A 13,788-nucleotide genomic window follows, 5' to 3' on the forward strand; every position below is an offset into this window, starting at 1 on the left:
AAAGATAAGGTATCTACAGGTGAGGGGCGTGAAGACATTTTTGTACCAAAGCATTATCTACATTTAGATATAGACGTAGTAACCCAATAGCCCTGTCCCAGAAGTACTGAAATCTCCAAAAGGAGGGATCTTCAAAAATTGGTGGAAGGCTTCATATAAGAGAGTCGCCCATTGGCATATTGAGTTTCTGCACCATTGTCACCCACACAGTGGCCTGTCAGAATTTTATGCTGCATAGCTAAAATGACTAATCCATATGCTTTACTTACTTCTGAAATAGATTTGACAAAGCGTATTCCATCGTGTGCTCCTTTCACCTTTGCTAGACAGTCACAGAAATAATCCCAGTAATCTTTCCTGTTGCCCAGTAAGGTAGACTTTTGTTTCTGGTCAAACTATGGAGTAGAAAAAGGGAAAGTACAACTTCTACTGCTGACTTGCAAAACATCATTTCCTCTCTTCAAAAACATTCAGAGAAAAGAGTGGTGCACACCCTCCAATAATCACTAGAAACCACTAGATGAATTAACATGAGGTAACACTGCCAATACGAACCCATGCAGAAGTAAACAAATCATCAAAGACGTCAGACCTAAAATAGCTCCTCCTAATCTGCAAACCAGTTGAAGCGTGACAGCCAGTGTGGTGTAGTGGTTAGGTTTGGCTGGTAAGACAGCTGCAGCTGTTTCTGGACCAAGACAGCCTGACCACTGCTGTGCATGCACTGGTAACCTTCACGCTGGATTACTGCAATGTGCTCTATGTGTTGCTACCCTTGAGGTTTGTCTAGAAGCTGCAGCTGGTGCAAAATGTGATGGCACGACTGTTACCCTGCTGCTAAAAGAATTGCACTGGCTACCCATTTGCTACCGGGCCAAGTTCAAGCTTCTGGTTTTGGTGTACAAAGCCCTATACAGCTTCGGACCAGGATACCTCCATCATCTTACCCCTTTTGCACCCAGTCAATCACTGCACCCTGCAGGTGTGGGCCTCCTGCAGATATCATGTTCCCTTCCGAACAACATAGGAAGTGGCCTTTTAGTGTTGTGGCACATACTCCTTGGAATTCCCTCACCTTAAATATTAGACAGGCACCATTTCTGTTATCTTTTCGGCACCTACTGAAGACCTTCCTCTTTCAACAAGCTTTTTAAGTAGAGACCTTATCCCAGTCTGCATCTGTGCTGGAATTGCTTTGTAATATGTATTTACAGTTGTTTTTTAAATATGTTTTTAAGATTTTTAGTATGTTTTTAAAGATGTTTTGTTTTAATATGTTTTAAAGTCTCTTGTTTTTAGGATGTTTTCAAGTGTTTTTGTTTGCTGCCCTGCGCTGTTTCTGGGAGGAAGGGCAGGATAATAAGTAAGTAAGAAAGAAAGAAAGAAACCCATCTTATGAACTGGCTTTGGTTGAACAAGCATAAAATGTTCTTTTGTTCCACAGAACTCAACGAAAGACACTAAGAACTGAGTCTGTGCCAGTTTGCATAGCCCCATCCTGGGTACAGTTTCTTGGTCACAGTAGACTGAAAGAGCACCAGATTTATTTATTTTTAAATCCCCCCCTCCAGTTTTTCAGAAAAAAATCCAAAAAAGGTTTTTTTAAAAAGATTTTGTTTTTTTTCCCCCTGGGCCTTCACATTTCTAACCCAAGAAATTTATTTTTACATACTCATTCCTGTAGGTTATTCTGTTTTTATTAATGGGATTTAGAACTCACATTGTTACAGTTATCAGGTAAAAGGAGTCAAAGTCAAGTTAGACAATGTTCCTACAATTAAAAAAAATGCTATTTGGACTTCTAACATATTTTAATATGTAGATTTTCTTTGGTTCATTTCCTGCACCTCTTAATATACATTCTGATTATCAGGACCTTCATTTAACAACTATAAAAAACAGTATTCAAGAAACAGAAATGGTCAAGAAATGCCAACACTACTTACTTGTAAAAGATATTCCAGCTTGTAGGAAAATTTGTGTAAACTGATACAGTCATCTGTGATTGGTTCTCCTGCTTCTACAAATTCTTTGTTCAGTCCTGTCACAGCATCTTTGGAGGAAAACACAAAGCACCATTTTAAACAGGAACATTGTGAATCAGTGGATCATCTCTTTTCCTTTCCATCAATATATTTTATGTTTTATATGGGGATCTTACTGGGCGATGTCAAGAGTTCAAGCAAGATAAAATGCCAAATGGAAAAAATGCATTGATTAAGCTACTACAGTTTGTTTTGTTTTTGTTCCTTTACTTAATCCTCCTTGAAAATAATACTCATGTCAGGTGGGCTCATACATTGTCAATGACCATTTGGGGGTTTTTTTATATTGTTACTTTTTGGGCAGGAACCAGAGTTTTGAAAATGGTTACAGCACAACCCACAGTTCTTAAAGCCAGGGCTGATTGCATGTGATGATTTTGAGAGGCCCAGGTAAAATGCAAAATGAGGTAGAGGCATCGATTCAGCTTCCCAGAATTCTCAGCTTTTATTTTACAATGAACAGGTTTCCACGTCTTAAGACTGCAAAGTGATGCTTAAAATGAAATTTGTTTTAATGTATTTTAAGGTCTTTCTATGATGTTTTAAAGTATTTTTAGCGTTTCTGTTTGCCGCCCTGGGCTCCTGCTGGGAGGAAGGGCGGGATATAAATAAATAAATAAAAGAGCGTGGACAGTGCCTGCTGAAATCTCAGAAGTCAGAAGGGTGGCTGCATAAGATTTCTAACGGTTGAGGGTGGGATGTTTGAACTCTACATAGCACTCTGGCCTTTACCAGAACTACTTAAGCAGAACAAATCATGCCAAATAAAAAACTGAAATGCTTCTCTTGCTTTTATTCTAGATTATGGTTTTTAAGAGAGCTCTATTATCCCAAGAGAAGAGCAAGGGGGATGTAATCACATTCAGCTGAGTGTGCAATTAATACTAAAACATGGGTTCTCAACAAGGGAGGAATTCCCCCCCGGGGGGGAATTTTAGGGTTCCAGGGGGAGAATTGGGACCACTATTCAACAAAGTGTGATGTCCTGTAGATTATGTACAATCTGTAAAATTGTAGTTTGTTTTTAATTTAATCTGCGACATTCAATAAAGTTTATTGAATGTCACAGATTAAAATAGATTCTTGAACATGCAGCATTATTTTCATTTGCAAAATTAAATTATTAAAGACCAGAAAGTGCTCCAAGAAATTCTGTTATAATATAAACTAAGAAATTTTTCTCTCACGAGAAACACCACCGTCACTCGCGAAACGTCAACACGCTATGAGAGACTATCTTGGGAAGGGGGGAATTATATTCTGAACAATGGAGCAAAAAAGGTTGAGAACCACTGTACTAAAATATAAGAACTTGGGAGGGTGGATGCACATCCAATATATGCATTCAATGGCTGCAATCTACATGTACCCAGGTCTCTAACCCGTCGGTACTGAAATCAGGGTAATACCTGTATGAACTTGGTAATAGCAGCATTTGGATGCCACGAGCAACCAACTGTGCCTAGCACTATGACTAATTTAAAAACAAGCCAAATTCAAGTTACAGTTTGCTGAAACTAATCACAGTTAGCATTTAATGAAAGTTCCCTGTTCGGATGTCAAAGGAAGCTGTAGTGAACTAAAAGCAGAAAATGATGCTTCCAAACTCCTTCTCCCAGCTGTATGGGAGGAGGAGGGAGGGAGAATATGAGCCCAAATCTCACTGAGGTTCATTCCCACTGCGATAACCCACAGCTTATAATATTCAAACACAACCACTGTGTTCACCCATGCCACATCATACCTACTTCTTAAAAAGGCATTTTTCTTATGCTCTGGTTTAATGGTATAACGCTGAACAGAGAGTCTGAGAAGCCTATTCAAACATTCCCTTCAGAAGGTCTGTTACGAGAAACAATTTACTGCAGCCAGAGATACCATTGGCTGGTTTATTTATTATTTTAGAGATTTATATTCTGCCTTTCACATATGCTTCAAGGCAGCTAACAAAAATGGCAATGTTTTTGATACTATCCACAGGCTGCTTAAACCTGAGCACAGTAGCTCCCTGTGCACATTTTTAAAAAGAAACTGAACATTTGTGGTGACCTGGAGAAAACAGCCCATTTGAATGGCAGGCAACTTCACATGAATGGATCGCTACGTGTTGAACTTGACATCTTTTGCTCAGGGCAATCATAATATGCTGACCAGCCTAAGCTGTTTTATGTTTCAGAACTCTTGCCCTATGTTATTTGTTGGAGCCTCTGTTCCAGCACAACATTCCTGCCCCTCCCCTTCTCATAAAAGCACAAACAGTGCATCAAGACACAAAGAATGAGTCAACCAACACCCAGGTAGCATTTTTACCCTGCAAGTCTCGAATAATTCTCTGCAGTTGACTTTCTTCACTACTTCTAGCCATGATTGAAAGCACAGATACACCACTCGACTTCTCAACCGGCTACGAAAAGAGGATAAAGTTCATGTTGTTGGTGGGCATTTGGACTAGTTGTCTTCGCAGCATCTGCAAGTGTAAAGAAAAGAAAGAGTTTGTATTTACACATTCTGCTATAAGCAGTCACTATGGTATTTTGGATTTTAAAATCATAGTTAACAAATGTCTGGTTTTACTAAAACAGCTTCATCGTTTTTTAAAATTAGTTTTTAATATCTCGCTTGAGTTCTGGGGAACTGAAAAGCTTGCACACTATTTTGTGACATTTTGGTTAGCTTAGTAAAAGTATTGTCCTAATAGTAAAAGTATCGCCTTAATATGGTTTGTGGAATAATATTGTCAGATTATCAAGAGTATTTTAGTTTTTTAATATCAGCGGAACAATTTTCTTCCTTCCCAGTCCACTGACTTCACTGCCAAGCTGAACGCCACTGCACAAAAGTGGAAGTCAAGAGAGAAACGATTCATAGCTAGTTCACTTTTATAATCGAGAATGATGGCAGGCGACTCTGCTAAAGGTCATGTCAACAGGAATGGACTGCAACACATGTTTCATTGCATTGGCACAATACAGGTAACTCACTGCATTGCAGTCAGGCAGCTAAGCGGCAGCTGGGCCAGTGCAAGGTTTATATTCCTATGTAGCAATGCCAAAAATGGGGAGTGGGGGGGAGGAGGGCTAGAGCATGACCAGATGACGTGGCATCATAGTCACTATCAAAGACAATACAATTTTTACACTGATACAGTGCTGCACAGGGAAGTAAAAACACCCTCAATCCACAGTGCCATAGAACAATCCTGCCCCCACAATGAGGCAAGTTCAGTTATGGGACCATTGCTAGCCTTTTAGCCAATCATGGCACAGCACCAAGCACATATACTGTAGGGAGGAACTCGCTGCTGACAAGATATCTGCAACCTTGGTAGTCTTGAGTGTCCCACTCCACACTCCCTGGAAGGTGCTTTTGATGTGTCTGCATTGGGTGACATTGGTAATGGAAATATGGGGTTCTGCCCTGGGCTCCCAAGGTCAGTGACCCACCAGAGGTGAGGTTCATCATCTGCCTCACAACCAAAGAGATTTGAGCAGGCCACAGTAGTCAGATGACACATGGCCAGTGGCAGCAGCAGTCAGGAATATCATAACCCAGGTGCTGTTATAGCCACAGCAGGACTGGCATTTGGGGGACACTATCAAACATAGCAGCCAGGATTAGAACCCAGGGTACACTTCTTTTCACTGAGCAATGGGCCCCATCTTACTTCATTTGCCGTTTTCATTTAAAACTATAAATCAGTGCCAAAAACTATAAATATGTGTTTCAAACTGTATTGATCACATCAGTTTTGGAGGACAATGAGTAGCAGCTCATTCACTGTAACTGTAGCAGCAGCAGCAGCATTCACTGACTTTTGCTTCCTACAGTCTTGTTTTCTGAGGTACTCCACCAGGGAGGGTGCTTGATCTGATCTTACCTTGCCATTTTCCCTACATTGACTATGCAATTCCTCATCCTTTGGTCCTTGGATCTTTCTATTACAGTACTATAGTAACACAGTTATTGTAATACTATCAGAGAGGCCCATCAGTTTCAGCTGCTCAGACCTCAGACAAGTGGCAGATGAAAAAAACAACATTATCTGTCAGAAGCAGGATTTAAATACTTCTCTCCTACAACTCCTGTTGCAGCGTACTTAATCACAGAGCTCCTCTTTATCATGGGGCGGGGGGGGGAAGAATGTGTTGCGACCGTGCAGGTATGTCAATTCACTGCTGCACAGAGACTTGTGCCACTTCCCCTATGAAGCCGCTTGAGAGTTCCCCACTTGTAAAATGGGGGTAACAGTAACCTACATTCCTTCAGAGTTGCTGTAAGGACAAATGCAATTGCAGATGGTCAAACAGTTTGCAACATGTAATTTTTTAAAATATAAATCATAAGCAGCAATAAGTAGCAGCCTAACTCATGAACAAAATTAGCCCGGCTCAAAATGAATCTTTCTTTTAGACATGCGATTCACAGTTTGCACATAAACAAAGTGGAAGAACAGAGAATTTCACATCACAATATTTTAACCACAAGGTCATAGCTTGTTAACATGCATTTGAAATGGAATTTTAAGTTATCATGAAAGCCTCTGCTATGGTACTTTATCCACCCTATCTATCTGGTAAAGATATGAGATGATTAAATCTTGCTATGATCACTTTCCTCAGGAAAAGAAGAGCTATGAAGTTCACCACTGTTTTTTTTTAACTTCCTTCAAAATTACCAACAAGGGAGGTGTCTCATATCTATAGATGCAAATCTGACCTGTTTATAAAAATAAAATAAAAATCACCTTCTTTTTGGTCAGAAAGAAGGAAATAAGCCCAGGAACCATAACATCAATGTTAAACTTTTGGGCCATTACTAACATTTTCATTCCATTGCCTCTGCTGGGAGATTGTCTTGGACATAAAACATCCACTCCAAGAAACAACAGAGTATCTCTTCTATACCACCATTAGCCCAATATACTTTAGAAGCTTGGGACACTGGATTTTCATCAGTGACAGTGGAAAGCCTGAAACTGAAGAGGGGTGATAAGAGTCTTGAACCCAGAAGAGAGAAGCATTAAGATCTGACATACAAAGCTCAGGCAGAGAAAAATAAGTTGGCTTTTACTTCTTTTTCGACATGCAGCAAACTTCAATTACATATACAACAGTGCTAGCTGGGGATTAGAAAGAAAGAAAGAATATAAACTACATGCCTAACCGGTGATACAAATCCACAAAGATTCTTCTTCTTACATTGGTGTTTCAGATGTGAATCATAAGAATGGCATTAAGGGAAGGACATTCCCTTATATTCTAATCTCACTGTTTTGGCAAACCACACCCTGTTGTCCACTGGAAACCAGGCCTGTAGGATTAGTAGGCCACTGAATATTTACATGTCAGCATTTTATAATCTAACAAGTTAGTCCGGCTGAAATACATTTTTAGATTCACCAACAGCTCACCCACAAGTCCGTTCCAACAAAATGATTGCAGAAAGCAAAACTAGATCTCTCAGAAATGAAGAGCTTTAAATGGCAATAAAATCTAGACACTGTTGCTACTTTTTTGGCGCTTCTTTGACCAGTAAATACTACAGCTACTGGCGGTTAAACGTACAGATGCTAAGAAACAGGACAACAAGACAGAGCCAGTGCAGTGTAATTGTTAAGACTGCTGGACTAGGACCAGGAACACATTCAAATCCCCATTCAGCTATAAAACTCAACAGGTGATCTTGGGCCAGTCACTGTCTCTCAGTCTAACCAACCTCATAGGATTGTTGTGAGAATAATAGGGGCATGTATCCCAACTTAAGATCATTGAACAAAAGGCAGGCTATAAATGTAATAAACAACCTTGTGGGAGAAGAAAGACAAACCTCTGCTTAGAAGTGGCTGTCGTCCCAAAATTAATATGTGAAAAACAACACAATAACTGGGAAGAAGATAAGATAGGGTAGCGATGTAAAGATAGTAAGTGACGGGAGGTTTACAAAGGCAGAAATCCTAAGGACATTTACTTGGGAGCAATTGCCATGGAACCCAGTGGGGCTTACTTCTGGGTTCAGTGTGGATAGGATCAACATGTACAGGTGCCCTGAGCTCCTTGGGGTAAATTGAGGGATATAATAAATAAAAATAACATTGAGCCAATTTTTCATTCTCCCACTTACCCCGGTATATCATCTCTTCTGATGAAGAGTTCTGGAGAATTCAAACTCTCAATCATCCCAGAGTGCAGGATATGGAATAATGGGCTCAAGGTACTGGAAGCCAGATTTTGGCTGGACATCAGGGATCACTTCCTAACTGTCAGAGTGGTGCAACAATGGAACCAATTCCCTAGGGACGTGGTGGGCTCTCAAACACTGGAGGCTTGGCTCCTTCCAAAACTATTCTACAATTCTATGAAAGCTTGCTTTCCAATTTTGTGACATTTTGGTTGGTCTCCTCCGGATAAAGGCATTGCTCAATTGTGGATTGAGCTGTTAGTCAACAGAAAGGGATAACATCCTGCAAATTTCAAGCCTAGTGAGTGAGTTGGCTAGCTCTAGAGAAGACCCACTTTTGCCGGTTCAACATCTCACCAATGGGTCGTTTGTGCAGCAAAACAAAACAAAACAAAACCCCATCGCGTTACATATCCTGTCACACTCCTTCACGTCTTTTTTAAGGCTTCCTACAACAGATTGTACCAGACACGAAAACACTATTTTTCTCTCTCAGCTGTTCCAAAACAAGAGCTGCTCGCCGTGGGCGGCTGTCCCTATTATACAACCCGTTGGATGCTTTCCACTGGTGGTGTTATAAATAAAGGCATCGTATCCCAATCAACTTTGGAAAGTTACGATCAGAGCTATTTGGGCGATCGAAGTGAAAGTAAGCTTCCCAATCCTCCTCAATCAAAACATTTGAACTAGACGAACGGTTGTTTGAAAAGAAAGAGAAGGAAGTGAAATTATTGATTTTTTAGTTTATCAAAGCACATCCTGCTTCCTAAACGGGGCCATTTAGGTCACCCCGGTTGTGGAGAAACCGCTAGGAGGGTGACTTGTATGGTGTGAATACAAAAGAGCGATAGCAGCAACAAGTGAAAATAGAAGAAAGTTTTGAGTTTCCCTTCACCAGAACTCTTACACTACATCACAGCCTACTGGATGTGCCCCAACTAGCCACTTTACTGATAAGATGCCACAATTGTTTAAGGACACCAGAGCCTGCATCGGCATAGGGGAGGAGGACGTAATTATCCTATCGAAAGAACAAACTACATTACCTCAAACGTAAGGCAGCCATTACATAGGAATACTCTCTGAATGTTTTCCTACAACTCCCATGATCCCCAGTGGCCTACAATTCCCATGATCCCTCTGACCTACCCCTTTTTTCCCTTTAACCCCTTGACTGCATAGAATGGTGTGCGATCGAACGTAACCTTGATTTCATTTCTGTTTCGTCGCCCTACCCTCAGAGCAATCAGTCAGGCTGAGAGATAGTGAGCTTTATGTGTTGGAATAAAAAAGAACAATAAAACCTTAATTAATCAATCAATCAAGTTGTTGTTACAGACCGTCAGTGCAATACATTTCTCTTCCCACTGAGTTCGACAGGGCTTGCTGCCAAGTACATTGAGTATTCACTAATAGGCAAAAAACCTTGCGGTTTAAGAACGTACCTACAGGCCACAGATATTTCTATCAAACTTTAAAAAGCAGGGAAATTGGGCAGCTATTATAGTGAATGCACCAGGGGAGCAGGACAACTGAACTCCTCTCTGAGATATTGTACTGCCCTACAAATTGGTCAAAATGCAAACACAATTTGGGTTAGTCTTTCACAGTCCAATCCACTTCCTGTGTAGCTTGGCAGAATTTGGTAACATTGCCTCTGAGCATAAGGTGAATGGTGACAACACCTGCTATCAGCCCAAATAACAGAAACAAGTCATGTGCTGTGCTGATCTTAGCAGGGAGGAAGCAACTATGTTAAGACAGTGAACAGTATCATTCTTTTTCAGCGTTTCCTCACCTTTTTATTCTACAGCAGGCACATGTAGCCTCCCACTCAAATTTAAACCAAAGCTGTCCCTGGCCACATCCACACCAGGCCTTTATTTCACTTTGGACAGTCATGGCTTCTCTAAAAGAATCCTGGGAAGTGTAGTTAATAAAGGGTGCTGAGAGTTGCTAGGTGACACCCTGTTCCCCTCACAGACCTTCAATCAGAGTGGCTGACTGTTAAACCACTCTGGCCACTGAAGCGCTCTCAGTGGAACAGGAGTCTCCTCTCAGCACCTTTCACAAACTACACTTTCCAGGATTCTCTGAGGGAAGCCATGACAGTCTCAAGAGAAATCAAAGTCTGATGTGGGTGGGGCCCCCTGATTAGGCAAGCCAAGTAGCTGTGAGGCTTTGAGTGACAGTTGGTTCTTACTGAGCATGCCCCAAGTTATCATAGGCTGTCAGCCAAAATTTCTTAAATTAATTAAAAATCAGCCAGGCATTTTTTTAACTTTTAAACTGCAGAAGATGAAGGTCAGAGTATGGGGCAAGGTCAGTATTAGGATTACAGGTACTCTGTGAACATGGCTGATTTTTAATGAATTTCAACAGGTTATGAGAACTCTCAGAAAAAAAAGTCCAAAAGGGCTCTGGGGTTTTTTCCTCTCTTTTTAGACTTTGAACTCTTGATTCTCTCTGACTGTTTTGTGTATTGCCATGAAAATGGAGAGTGTTGTTAAGCAAGCGTTTCTGAGTTCAGGACTATAAGTTTTGTAAGGTTTTGTTTTGAAATGAGCTTATGGGAAGCATCAGAATGGCTTGGGGGGTATTTTCAATTTAACATTGCGGAATGTGAAAAATCCACGCTGGCTATAGTATACAGCCATTCTCGTGGCTTTATAAACAGCCACTCTCGTGACTGTATAATATAGGATTGCAACCTAAGTTAGGGGAATAGGGACTAAGGGGCTGTGAGGAGACATGACACCGCAATCATCGCAGTTCAGAGGAAGAGTCAGATTTCCGGTTGTGGAGACCAAAGGAAATGGGCAAGATGCTTCAATCAGTCAGTCCGATCAGATGGAACCTAGCCTCATTTCCCCATCGTGGCTCATAAGAAGTAGTGTGGGGGGTGACACTTTATGTCCAGTGATGATGACTGCTTAGTTATGTTAAGAGGTGGGACCTGCTACCTTTAAAGAGCCAGTAGGACAACCACTCCTGAAAGATGGTGGAGGCATGGTGTTTTTGTGGCGGTTGGTTCCACTTCTACCTATAGGGTCAGTTTCAGAATCATTGGGGGACTTCTGCTCTTCCCCATGGCAGTTTTGGGAGTGCTCTTAGATCCATCATTGTCACTGGAGAGGCCCAAGTGGCCTCACAGTGGCTCCTCAGAGCGTTTTTGGCCCGCTTCATTTGGCCCGCCAACAATGACTGTTTATGGACAGGGATAGTTTCCTATCCAGTCTCCTGCTGGGCCTCTCCTGACCAATTCTGCAGTGATGACTGCTTGTCCCAATTCAAAACACCCAGCAAGCAATGGGAAGCTGCTCCAGGAACTGGAGAGCCTGTGTGGGTGCCTTGGGGAGGAGGAGGAGCTGAAAGTGAATGAGGAAAAGTGGTGGTGGTGGAAATGGGAGGTCTTCCTCTTCTGAGGAGAAAGGGCCAGAGGAAGTGTTGACAGAAATTGAAAAGAGCAATAAAACGTTAATCTTTTTCAAGATGATAATAAATAATAAACTGGAAATAGAAAGGAAGGGGATAAGAGTGGGAAAGTTGTTAATGACTGTAAAAGGAGTAGAGATTACCTTTATACCCTATCTTCCCCCCCCTCTCCATTTTATCCTCACATCAACCCTGCAAGGCAGTTTAGGCTAAGAGTTTCTGACTGCCTCCATAGTTGGAGGCAGTATGCTTCTGAATACCAGTTGCTGGAAATCGCAGGAGGGGAGAGTGCTCTTGCACTCAGATCCTGCTTGCGGGCAACTGTTCGGCCACTGTGAGAACAGGTTGTTAGAAGATCCAGCAGGCTGTTATGCTCTTATGTGAGCTTCATGGCTGACTGGGGATTTTAACTCAGGTCTCCCCATGTCTGTTCTGACACACTAATCTCACCAGCCTTTCGCAATCTGGACTACAATTCCCATCATTCCTGACCATTGGCCATGCTAGCTGGGGCTGATGGGAGTTGTAGTCCAACAACATCTGGGGACTCAAAGGTTGGGAAAAGCTGCACACCACGCTGGCTCCTGTTAAGCACCTCCTCCTCCCACTGTTCCTCCACTTAAAATTGTAATCTGCTTTTGGTTAACAACAACAAAAATGTCAGGAGAAGTTTATTTTTCTATGACTCAACAAAGAGTTTATTTCATTCTGTTCTGAGGAACAACACATAGTTCAATATAGAGAGTAAGTAATGCATCAGCTCCATGCCTTACTTGTTCTCTTTTAATCATACACCAAAGCTAAATAAATCAATCTTGTCTAGCACTTCCTATGACTTATTCTCACTTTATGCTGTCCAAAGTAGGGTGGGTGCTGCCCAGTTCTTCTTTTCTCTGCACTTCTCTTTTTCTTTTCTCTCTTTCAGTCACTGCCATTTCAAATAAACATGAAGTTATTGTTTGACCAATGTTTTATTTTCCAGATTCTATTACTCAAATTAACAGGCAGGAAGCAGTCCTATGGATTTGGTCAAGGTTAGCTTCAAGATTTTGAGGGCCCCTCAGGCAGTAACCCATAGAGGACTCCTTAACCAGTGCAAGATGGAAGAGGTTGGTGTGTTTAAATACAGCATTCAAGAGTCCTCTGCCCAGATGACTTACAGTAAGTGTGCACCCTATACTGGAGACACATCTACTCAGGAACTACTGTGTGGCAGTGTGGGTGGCGAAGAAGGCTCACTTCTCTGCCTTCATCGCATTCTCAAGTAGCCGTCCAGGGGAGCTTTTCCATATTGTCAGGGGTCTGTTGGCATCAACTCCAGGAAAAGGAGTCTTAGACCCTTCGGAGGCCCACTGTGAATTGTTTGCAAGGCACTTTGAGAGCAAAGTTGCTTGTCTCCGTATCCACATCTACTGTAGTCCCCAATGAAGTGTCCGGTGCAACGTCTGCTGCAATTTCTTGGGAATGGTTTCAGGTGATGCGGCCTGATGATGTAGACAAGGTGCTTGTGATGATGCGGCCAGCAACATGTCCTCTTGACCCTTGCCCTTTTTGGCTTATTAAAGCTTGCTGAGGGGGTTTGACCGAGTGGATCCAGGGTGTGCTCAATGCATCATTGCGGGAGGGAGTGGTTCCAGCCACCCTGAAAGAGGCAGTGATCCAACCACTCCTGAAAAAGCCCACCCTGGACCCATTGGTCTCCGACAATTTCCGACAGGTTGCAAATACCCCCTTTTTAGGGAAGGTGATTGAGAGGGTTGTGGCGCAGCAATTGCACATACTCTAGATGAAACAGATTATCTTGACCCGTTCCAGTCTGGGTTCAGGCCTGATTACAGAACTGAATCAGCCTTGGTCGCCCTGATGGATGACCTTTATCAGGAGAAGGACAGGGGGAGTGCGACCCTGTTACTCTTACTTGATCTCTCAGTGGCTTTTGATACCGTTGACCATGATATTCCTCTGGGCTGACTTGGTGATATGGGTATTGGAGGCACTGTTTTACAGTGGTTCCAATCCTATCTCAGGGTCATTTTCAGAGAATAGCATTGGGTGATTGTCTTTCGGGCCCCTGGTAGTTGTGCCATGGGGTGCCACAGGGTACCATCTTGTCCCCCATGTTGTTTAACAT

At 42.1% G+C, this 13,788-nt stretch overlaps 1 protein-coding gene across 3 annotated transcripts in view; it reads right to left on the minus strand.

Annotated features, from left to right (window-relative positions):
- The window catches only part of FYCO1 (FYVE and coiled-coil domain autophagy adaptor 1), a 98,218-nt gene extending 88,889 nt beyond the window's left edge, over positions 1-9,329 (minus strand). Inside the window, exons 1-4 of one of the 3 annotated variants that reach the window (XM_061586020.1) lie at positions 9,269-9,329; positions 4,356-4,512; positions 1,947-2,053; positions 270-395 (exon numbers count right to left, since the gene is read on the minus strand). In XM_061586020.1, the coding sequence (XP_061442004.1) occupies positions 270-395; positions 1,947-2,053; positions 4,356-4,410 (288 nt within the window). In that variant the 5' untranslated portion in view covers positions 4,411-4,512; positions 9,269-9,329. Of the gene's footprint in view, positions 1-269; positions 396-1,946; positions 2,054-4,355; positions 4,513-8,165; positions 8,470-9,268 lie in introns of those variants that run through there. The other 2 variants (XM_061586021.1, XM_061586019.1) reach the window with 2 other exon arrangements.
- Between the last annotated feature and the right edge of the window lie 4,459 nt (positions 9,330-13,788).

Source organism: Rhineura floridana, chromosome 10 (assembly GCF_030035675.1).
Source record: "Rhineura floridana isolate rRhiFlo1 chromosome 10, rRhiFlo1.hap2, whole genome shotgun sequence".
In the NCBI taxonomy this organism is placed as follows: domain Eukaryota; kingdom Metazoa; phylum Chordata; class Lepidosauria; order Squamata; family Rhineuridae; genus Rhineura; species Rhineura floridana.